Genomic DNA, 9,916 nt, shown 5'->3' with positions numbered 1-9,916 from the left:
TATTTGGACATATGGATATTTAATATCAATTTTAATGATACTGAGGGATCCAAATAATATAACTGCTGAAAGAATTCTGCATTGAGGAGTGGGGAAAACGTTCTTCTGATCGATGTCAGAGACTGGTAAAAGGTGTCTCACTGAAATTATAACAGCCAAAGGGGCCAATGCTAGTTATTAGCGGGTAGGGTGTCCTAACTTTTTCTCACATAACTGTATATAAAAGAGGGTCTGAAATGCCCCAAGCTTTTTTTTTCTAGTCTGTCATTTTGTGTGTCTTTGCTGTTTGTGCTTTAAGGCTCTTCACCCTGGGGTTTGCTTCGCTTTGCTCGCTTTCTATGTCATGTTGCTGTAAAATGCACTGTTCTGCTCTTCATATGACACAGTTTGATGAACTCTGTTCTAACAATGGTATTCTTTTCCAAAGGATCTTTTTGAGAGATTTGATTTTAATTAGATCTGAAAAGCTGGACCCACACCGCACTGGTGTGATAATGTTATCATGTTGGCTTCAAAATTTGCAACCCAACCGCTGGGGGTGGCGTGGGGGGTGCAGGGTGTCATCTGACTGTTATTTTCTAGGATTAAAATGTTAAGTGCCTTGAGATGACTTTTGTTGTGATTTGCTGCAATATCACTAAAATTTGATTGAACTGAATTTCACATATTTTAACAGCATTGATTTTTAAAAAAATACTTTCTCTTGTTTAAAGATAAAAAAATTAAAAGCTTACAGCAGTTTTACCATTCAGACATTTTGCAGTGCAAACACCAATCCTTTCATCATTTACTGTCTTGTTAAAAAACATAATTTTCCATTTTCATTTTTTTCCACCCACCTATATCAGAATAGGCTGAAAGAAAAAAACAACTACAACAACTGAAAACCACGCAGAGCAACAGGGCGGGGATTAATTTTCTCATGTCCTCAGACTGTAAATGAAAAGGGCTCACATCACCGAGAGGAACGATGGAGGGAACATCTCTGCAATGTCTGTTGAGTAAGTAAAAAGCCTTGTTAAGTTACCTAAAGCTTTTGTTTTAACAGTTTTGGTGGCTGATCGATGACCAATGAAAGAAAATGACATAAAAGACAAGTGAACCAGAATTTAAAGCAACTTTAAAACACAAAGAAGACACATTTCGGCTGTGAAGAGGAAGTCTGAGCGTCTTACCACAAAAAACAGGTTGTGAAAAACTGAGTTTAGCAATTTAGTTATTTTTAAAAACCGAACAGTATAGTGAAAATACTTTCTGTGTCTTTTAGACAGTACATACAAAATCTCTACAGTATGAAAACAAAGCAGAAAGATATGAACAAAAATGAAAAATCTTGCTTGTTTAAAAATAATCCAAAACTTCCTCCCTTCCCAGATTAAGATAACAATGTTTAAGCTCTGCTTGATTGATTACTCAGAAGCAGACAAATTAATTGTCTACATACAACATAAACAGCCATCATTAATAATACATCTAATCTAAATAATAATCTGTAACACAAAGGTAAATGTAACCCACATAGCAAAATTGGTATGGCCCAGATCTGGCCCACACAATGTGCTTACACATGGCCCACATACCGCAAAGAATGACGGCCCTTTGGTGGCCCAGATCTGGTTTTGCAGGAGGTGGCCCACACATGGGCTAGCATAAGGCCAGTTGCAGACACACTGGTCCTGTGCTGGCCCAGAACAGTTTCAGCTCTGGCCCTAGATGTCAGCCTAATGTGTACCTTAATCAAACCATGTAATAACAATATGTGCTGGAACATAATAGTGCAAATGTAACATGACAAAACTCCATTCAGAAAGTGAATGGACTGATTCTTATGTGGCACTTTTCTACTCTCCTGGATTTCTCAAAGTACTCTATACAACATGCCACATTCACCCAACCACACACTTTCTCTAAACTGAGTGCTTCCTAACTACATTTATACACATTCACACTCTTGGCATGCAGAACGGAGAAGGCAGGGATCGAACCACTAAACTTCCAAGGAGTAGTTGACCTGCTCTACCTCTTGAGCTACCGCAGTGGAAAGCATAAGGAAACCCTCACTAGGTTTTGGATAAAGTGTATACTCACAAATCTGTCACACCTGCATTTGAAACATTGGCTACCATAGCAGTATAGTATTGCAACATGGCATTTGGGTCTTCTAACTAAAATAGGAATACAAATAGTGCCATCATTGCCAGACCTGGCCCACATCTGGTTGACGTACCAGATGGTACAGTGGACACATGTGTGATTCTGTGATTAAAGCATCTTTCTTTCAGCTTAACGAGTGAACCGTCAGCTCGTTCAAACACACATTAAAGTCCGTTTGGCTCGACACCACCGAACAGAGGCAGCAATATAACATAGCTAACATTAACAGTGCAGTGAATCCTGCTTGTGCCGTGATATTCAGGACTGCAAACCGAGCAGCATCACTGACTTTCAGCCTGTTGTGTTTGTGGATATATGACTGACTTTAATTATCCATAAAATCATCACATTCTCTGTATGATTAATGTCAACCATTGAACGGCGTATATTTTAAAGTAAAGGCTTTAAAACCAAGCGGACACTTAAAGTTCTTTTTTTTTTTTTTTTTTTTTTTTTTTTTTTTTTGCCTGTCCCGTTTGGCTCTTTTGCCATCAGAATTGTTGTCTAAAGGCAAAGAAAGATGCCCAACGGATTTACTTTACCAAACTGACCATCCCAGCCTTGCCGTAATGGTCCATTTGATTCACCTTTTATTGTTTATTTTATTTTCACTTACTGAATACGGGACAGACTTGACTGGGGGAAAGAAGGGGAGAAAGAAAGAGGGAAAGAGAAACAGCTGAGAAGAGGGACGGGGGAGAAGGGCAAAAGACAAAAACCAACAGAACGGGCAGAGAAAAAAAATGCATATATCAATCACCTGGGTCACCTGCTGAGAAAGAAAAAAGAAAGCAAGCAGAAGAGAACAAGAGTAATAGAATAAACAACATCACAATGATATGGGAATATGACAGTAAATACTAAATGTTAAACATTATTGTGCAGCACATAAGATCAACAGAACACAGTGTGCTTTGAGGTAGGAGCCAAAAAGGGTGTAGTTTGTGGGTGTGATCACCCGTGTGTACACCTGTGAGCATGGACGCGCTTGTTTTTTGTTTTTTTAAAAGGTTCCTTCATGTAATAATCTGCTAGAGGGTGTGGGGGGGCCACAGCCCCGTCCTCCAGGGCGTGAAGCAGGTGTGGAGGAGATCAAAACTCCAGACATCCAGAGGCCCCCAGAACACAAGAGACCAAGGAAGACCAACAGAGGGGCAGCTGCGCCACTGTCCCGGAAAGAGCTGAGGAGAGTCCCAGATGAGGGCTCACTCAGCAGCCGCGGAGCAGAAGCCAGGGGGAGTTGCAGTGACGCGCCCGTGAGCTCCGCCGGCAGCCAGCTGCGCCTGAGTGACCGAGCCCCAGGCCGAGAGGCCGGGGGCACCCCACCTCCGAAGTGGCCCGAGCGAGCCCCAGGCTCCAGGCCCCGATAAGCAGCCACCAAGGAGTGAGCCGGTGTGTACCTGGACGCCCATCCCCGGACACAAAGAACCACCAACGCACCGATGTCTGAGGGGGTCCGCCACTGGCAGGGGAAGTGGTGGTAGGGGGAGATAGGCCTCCAAACCTTGGAGGGCCTGAGATGTCCCCAGAGAGGTGGCGCCTGACACCCAACCTGACATATAGACACAGACATACAGGCACACACAGATACAAACATCCATTCCCACCCTCATGCTCTCATATGCACTTACTCCACACTCAACCAACGTGGAGACATACATAAAGAGACGTTGTACACACGATCACACTCCCCAAGCATACTCTACAAACCGGGTCTAGGTGCCCCCGCCCCTGGAGGGGGGAACTGCACCCAGACCCAGGTGGTGTTTCCCTTTTCCCTGCGGTGGGGGGAGGCAGACCGCCCCGACTCCGCAGCAGCAGGAAGGCTCCACACTCCAGACCGCAGTCGGACGGCCAACTCCTCCTCCTAGTCCTAGCCCCCCTGCTCCAGCAGGTCGCAGAGAACGGGGGTGAGAGAAGACTCCGAACCTCCCTCCACCCGCTCATTGTAATGTTGATGCATGTGTGTTCTAAGGTGCATTTAAAACCCAGGAGGGCTTGGAGCTACCTGCCAGAGAGCAGCAGGTAAGCGCATGGTCCCTCCTGCTAGCCCTCAATGTCTACGTGTATTTAAAATTGAGAGGTGGGCAACGATGCCAGGGGTGGGGTGTACACCCTGATGGTACTTTGGACTCCGTGTATCGTGCCCACCCCCAAGATCCTATATGTATGTGTAATGAGAGTGTGAGTGAGTAATGTGAATGTCTAAGTTGTGGGATAAAATTGAGGCAGAGGCAGCCAGAAGGGGACGGGGGGGGGGGGGGGGGGGGTAGCCTCCTCTGACACTGTTCCTGTTCCTGTTGAAAAGTTCTAACGTCACTAACGTCACATAACTTTGCCAACATGTGGCCAACAGTAATGTTTTAATGTTCTTCATTATTACACATTAGCACATACATGAGTGACATAATATTCAGTACTTAATTTGGAAAGTTTACTCTTTGGCTGCCCCGCTTCAGCCATCCGCCGTTTTTTTTTTTTTCGGAAAAAATATCCACACCCACCACCGCACTATGAATTGTGGGATATGTGGGGAAACGAAGTCTACACTGGACCCAGCCTTCAAATTTGGGGAAATGAAGGGCACCTTTGTCAACCGTATTTGTAGCACACTTTGAATTGGGACACCCTCCGTCACGTCGCTGTGACATAATCGACACAGCTGTTGTTTTAGTTTCACTTTCCCCTGTGGTGTCATCCTCCCAATTTGTATCAGCTGTGTCCCCATGTGTTTTCAGTCCCCTCGTCACCTCCTGTGTATTTATTCTGTGTGTCTCCATTTGTTCCTCATCATGTTGCCTGTGTATCTTCCATTAAGTCGTCATAGTTACACATAGTCATCATAATGTTTGTTGATTCATAGTTTTCAAGCTGAAGTTTCACAGTCTAGTAGTTTCTCTAGTTTGTTTTTTTGCCTTGATATATGTTCCATGTGTATCAGTCAAAATAAAAGCTCGCCTTTTGTTGGAATTAATTCTGTCTACTCGCCTGTGTCCGCACCTGGGTCCTCCACACGCACTCCACAGCAAGACTACAATCACTGATCTCTGACACACTGTTATAAAAATAATTTAAGTTAAAGACTTTGTCTAATCTTGAAAATAAACATGTTTTATGTAGAGTTTATTTCAGTCAGTGTTCTGTGTTTAGGTCTGTGGACGTGATTCATGTCTGATTGCAGTCATCGTATTTGACAAATCACAATTTTTACATTTTGACATGAAGCATAAATCAGACTTTAGAGGAACATTTTAATCAACACTAACACCAAAGAATCTCATCTCTTTATCGGGCACAGTAGTACAGAAGAAAATATGACTAATCACTTGACTGACTCATTGATGAAGAACTGATTTGTGAAAACTCAAACCAACCTTTTCTCTTTAGTTCTGATCTCACTGCTGAGCTGCACAACACACCAAGGTCAGTAACCTTCTTCTGTCTGTTTAAATGCTTTAAATGTTTAGTGATGTTTCCCATCAGGACCGAAGCATTCATGCTACCATAGGGCGAGACGCAGGTCACAAGGCTAAAACACAGGTGAGGATGGTTGTCTATCTCTATGAGAAATATAGAATCATTACTTAACTGCATGTCTTTTGGTTGTGTGACCCACAGAAAACTGAGACAAACACTGGGAGAATGTACAACTCCACAAAGAAAGGTTGCGGCTAGATGGTGGATTTGAATTAAGTACTTTCTTGGTTTGAAGCAACAGTGCAAACTACTGTGCTGCCATAGATAGATAGATGTATAAATAAATAAATAATAGCAGCATTTGTAGAGACAATTCCAGCAGACTTTCTAAAACAGAATAGAATAGAATAGAATAGAATTCAACTTTATTGTCATTGCACATGCACAGGTACAGGGCAACGAAATGCAGTTTGCATCCATCCAGAAGTGCTTTAGTGATATAGATATATTACAATATATATTAGCAATAATATAGATATGTAAGTATATTACAGAAATGGGTCTATTATGGTATGTTATAATGTACACGGTATGAAGTATGTTGTGAATATTCTATAACTAAGTATGTACAGGCTGTAGTGAGTACAAGCTATGTACAGGCTATGAACAGGATATAAATATGAAAAACTATACAGAATATGAAATAAATAACTTTACAGAAATCTGAGATATACAGCTATACAGAAATGGGAACTATGCAAGTTGTAAACAGTTGTAGGATTAAAGATTATTGAATGTACAGAATGATTATTTACACGGAGCTATACAGTAGTGCAGTTAAGATAAGTGAGGGTGTAGATAGTTTCTACAGAGGCTATATAAAGTGCTAGTGGTTGTGAGTGGTGGTTCAGTCCATGTTATTATTGTGTGTTTGAGGGTACAGTTGTCCATTGTGGGTGTGTGTATGTTCAGTCCATATGTTAACGTGGGTCAGATGTCAGGAGGCAGAGTTCAGGAGTCTGACAGCTGTGGGGAAGAAGCTGTTCCGGTACCTGGTGGTCTTAGTCCGGAGGCTCCTGTGGCGCCTCCCAGAGGGCAGGAGGGTGAAGAGTCCATGTGATGGGTGACTGGGGTCTTTGATGATTTTCCCAGCCCTTTTCAGACACCGCTTCCTGTAGATGTCTTTTATGGCAGGAAGTGGTGCTCCGGCGATGCGCTGGGCAGTTTTCACGACCTTCTGTAACGCCTTCCGGTCCGAGGCAGAGCAGTTCCCGTACCAGACTGTTATACAGTTGGTCAGGATGCTCTCGATGGTGCAACGATAGAAGTTCACCAGGATGTCTGAGGACAGGTGGTTCTTCCTCAGAGTCCTCAAGAAGAAGAGGCGCTGGTGAGCCTTCTTGACCAGCTTGGAGCAGTTGGTCGTCCAGGTGAGATCCTCGGAGATGTGGACTCCTAGGAACTTGAAGCTGCTCACACGCTCCACAGCCGTCCCCTTAATGTGGATGGGTGGATGTGGGTCAGCATTCCTCCTGTAGTCCACGATGAGCTCCTTGGTCTTCTCGGTGTTAAGCAGCAGGTTGTTTGTGTCGCACCACTCAGCCAGACGATCCACCTCCTCCCTGTAGGCGGCCTCATCGTTGTCACTGATGAGACCAATCACCGTGGTGTCATCTGCAAACTTAATGATGGTGTTAGAACCATCAGCAGGTCTGCAGTCGTGGGTGAAGAGGGAGTAGAGGAAAGGGCTCATCACACAGCCTTGTGGTACACCGGTGTTCATTGTGATGGTAGATGAGCAGTGGTTATCCAGCCGGACATGTTGGGGGCGGTTGGTCAGGAAGTCCAGTAACCATTTGCAGATGAGGGAACTGATGCCCAGGTCTGTCAGTTTCCTGATGAGTTGTGAGGGGTGGATTGTATTGAATGCTGAACTGAAGTCTATAAACAGCATTCTGGCGTAGGTGTTGTTGTTGTCCAGGTGTGAGAGGACAGAGTGCAGTGCGATGGAGACTGCATCCTCTGTGCTCCTGTTCTGGCGGTATGCGAATTGGTGGGGGTCCAGGGTGGGGGGGAGACAGGATTTGAAGTGTGCTAGGACCAGCTGCTCTAAGCACTTAGTGATGATGGGGGTGAGTGCTACTGGGCGGTAGTTGTTGAGGCAAGATGGGTTGGAGTTTTTGGGTATCGGGACGATGGAGGTGGATTTGAAGCAGGCCGGTACCACAGCGTGGGCCAAAGACAGATTGAATATGTCTGTGAGCACTCCTGCAAGCTCCCCAGAACACGCTCTGAGAACACGCCCGGGGATGCCATCAGGACCTGCAGCCTTGTGGACATTGATCCTGCTCAGCACCGCTCCTACATCGGTGGGGGAGAGAGTCAGAGGTTGGTGGTCTGGCGTCATGTCTGCTTTGGTTGTGGTTGTGGGGTTCCCTCGCTCAAAGCGAGCATAAAAGTTGTTGAGCTCGTTGAGGAAGGAGACATCAGAGGATGCGGGGGAGGGTTTGGTGGTCCTGTAGTCTGTAATGGTCTGGAGTCCTTGCCACATGCGTCGGGGTTGGAGTTGGAGAAGTGTTCTTCTACCTTCTACCTCTAAAACAGGATGTTGTTGATGAAATTTGTCCCATTTCTGTGTCTCTTTGTCACATCTTTAGTTTGAGACATCATTCCTCACAAATTGAAGTACCTGCTCGTCATCTGTTGAAATTTTGTCAACTTTACACTAGCTGTCAGAAAAACAATCAAATGAATCAGTTTCAGGTTTAGTAATTTTGAAAGGTTTTTTTAATGTATGGGTTTGTAATTATGTTAGTTTCAATAACAATAAAAAGAGTAATCGGTTTTGCATTGTAACCCTCACAGCTCGTCTGACTGTGAGTCCCAGCAGCTCTCAGTTCTTTAAAAGAAACTTTGTGTCTCTGAGCTGTGAGGAGGACGACAGCTCTGCTGGATGGACTCTGAGGAGAAACACAAACGTAGGAAACATCACTCAGTGTGGAGATGGGTGGGGAAAACCAGCAGGTTCTTCCTGTAACATCGCTATGATGCTTCATGACAGTGGAGTTTACTGGTGTGAGTCCAGAGAGGGTCCCATCAGTAACATGGTTAACCTGACAGTCACTGGTAAGCTGAGTGTGTGGAGTTAGTGTTGATGAAGCTGTGTGTAAATGGATGAAATGCTGTAGTTTGTCTCTGTGTTGAGGTGGATCAGTGATCCTGCAGAGTCCTGTCCTCCCTGTGATGGAGGGAGATGACGTCACTCTGCTCTGTAAAACAAAGACCACTCCCTCCAACCTCCCAGCTGCTTTCTATAAAGATGGCTCCCTCATCAGGAAGCAGCCTACAGGTCACATGACCATCCAGCATGTTTCCAGGTCTGATGAAGGCCTCTACAAGTGTGACATCAGCGGTCATGGAGAGTCTCCATCCAGCTGGATCACTGTCACAGGTGAGGAGCTTCACTCTGATTTCACCTCTTACTTCATCCACATATTAACTGAACAGGTGGGGTTCTCTCTGCAGGGAGACCTACAACCACAACCTCGCCCACCACTTCTACAAATATGCCACCTACCTCTGCTTTGTCCCCTTACTCTACCACCCTCCATCTTGTGATCAGAGTAGTCTGTCACGTGGTGGTGTTCTGTCCATACTTCATCTCCACTTTCATCGTGGTGTCTCTATATCGACTCAGAGCCAAAGGTAACAACCTGTGTCTCCTCGATAATTTATCATTATCATTTATGATTGCTTTTGTATTATTTCTCTGTTGAGCTCATGTTACAGAAAATGACCCCACTATCCCCATGGCAACAGCAACCAATGCTGAGCAGAGATTGTGTGAGGACTATGACGATATTGGGGCGGTGACCTCTGAGCATCAGTTCTAAGCTCATGCTCCATCTGATGTTCACTGTGACTGAATTACATGCGATATCATAACACCTGGCTTTGCTCATGTGAACTTTATGAATAAAGGTTTTCCTTGTTGACATCCTGGTGTTGCTTTTTCACATTTTTGTAGTTTTTAAGTTTTGTGTTAGTGTCAGTGAGAGGGAAGATATGCAGGCTTGATCGAGAACAGCAGAAGTACATGTAAGCAGTTAACATGACATTCGTATCTTTAGACTGTGGTAGTGAACCCACACAGGCTCCTGTCTGCTTCCTCGTATGTATGTTTTTATACAGACTCATGTACATCACAGCCTGCAGACTCTTGTGCAACACTTCTCTGTGTAGCTGATGTACCTGATGTTGAACTGTGTTCCAGCTCTGAAGGTGATGACTGTCTGCTTCTCCTCCTTTTTTAGTTACTTCTACTGAATCAGTGGAAACAACCTGA

At 44.5% G+C, this 9,916-nt stretch overlaps 1 protein-coding gene across 1 annotated transcript; it reads left to right on the top strand.

Annotated features, from left to right (window-relative positions):
* Window positions 1-970: 970 nt before the first annotated feature.
* On the top strand, window positions 971-9,464 carry LOC113018072 (low affinity immunoglobulin gamma Fc region receptor III-like). Its single transcript, XM_026161138.1, has 6 exons — window positions 971-1,001; window positions 5,542-5,577; window positions 8,437-8,697; window positions 8,777-9,022; window positions 9,097-9,288; window positions 9,349-9,464. Exons 1-6 carry the CDS (start codon window positions 971-973, stop codon window positions 9,462-9,464), a joined length of 882 nt encoding a protein of 293 aa, XP_026016923.1.
* The last annotated feature ends 452 nt before the right edge of the window (window positions 9,465-9,916 follow it).

Source organism: Astatotilapia calliptera, unplaced genomic scaffold (assembly GCF_900246225.1).
Source record: "Astatotilapia calliptera unplaced genomic scaffold, fAstCal1.2 U_scaffold_4, whole genome shotgun sequence".
NCBI classification, from domain to species: domain Eukaryota; kingdom Metazoa; phylum Chordata; class Actinopteri; order Cichliformes; family Cichlidae; genus Astatotilapia; species Astatotilapia calliptera.
This window is presented reverse-complemented; position numbering and strand designations above follow the sequence as displayed.

What these genes read in the sequence shown, in the direction of transcription:
- LOC113018072 (XM_026161138.1), top strand. Translation starts at nt 971, where the DNA reads ATGGAGGGAACATCTCTGCAATGTCTGTTGA. An exon ending in ATCTCTGCAATGTCTGTTGA is followed by an intron (nt 1,002 to 5,541) that starts GTAAGTAAAAAG and finishes TTTTCTCTTTAG; the next exon opens with TTCTGATCTCACTGCTGAGC. An exon ending in GAGCTGCACAACACACCAAG is followed by an intron (nt 5,578 to 8,436) that starts GTCAGTAACCTT and finishes TAACCCTCACAG; the next exon opens with CTCGTCTGACTGTGAGTCCC.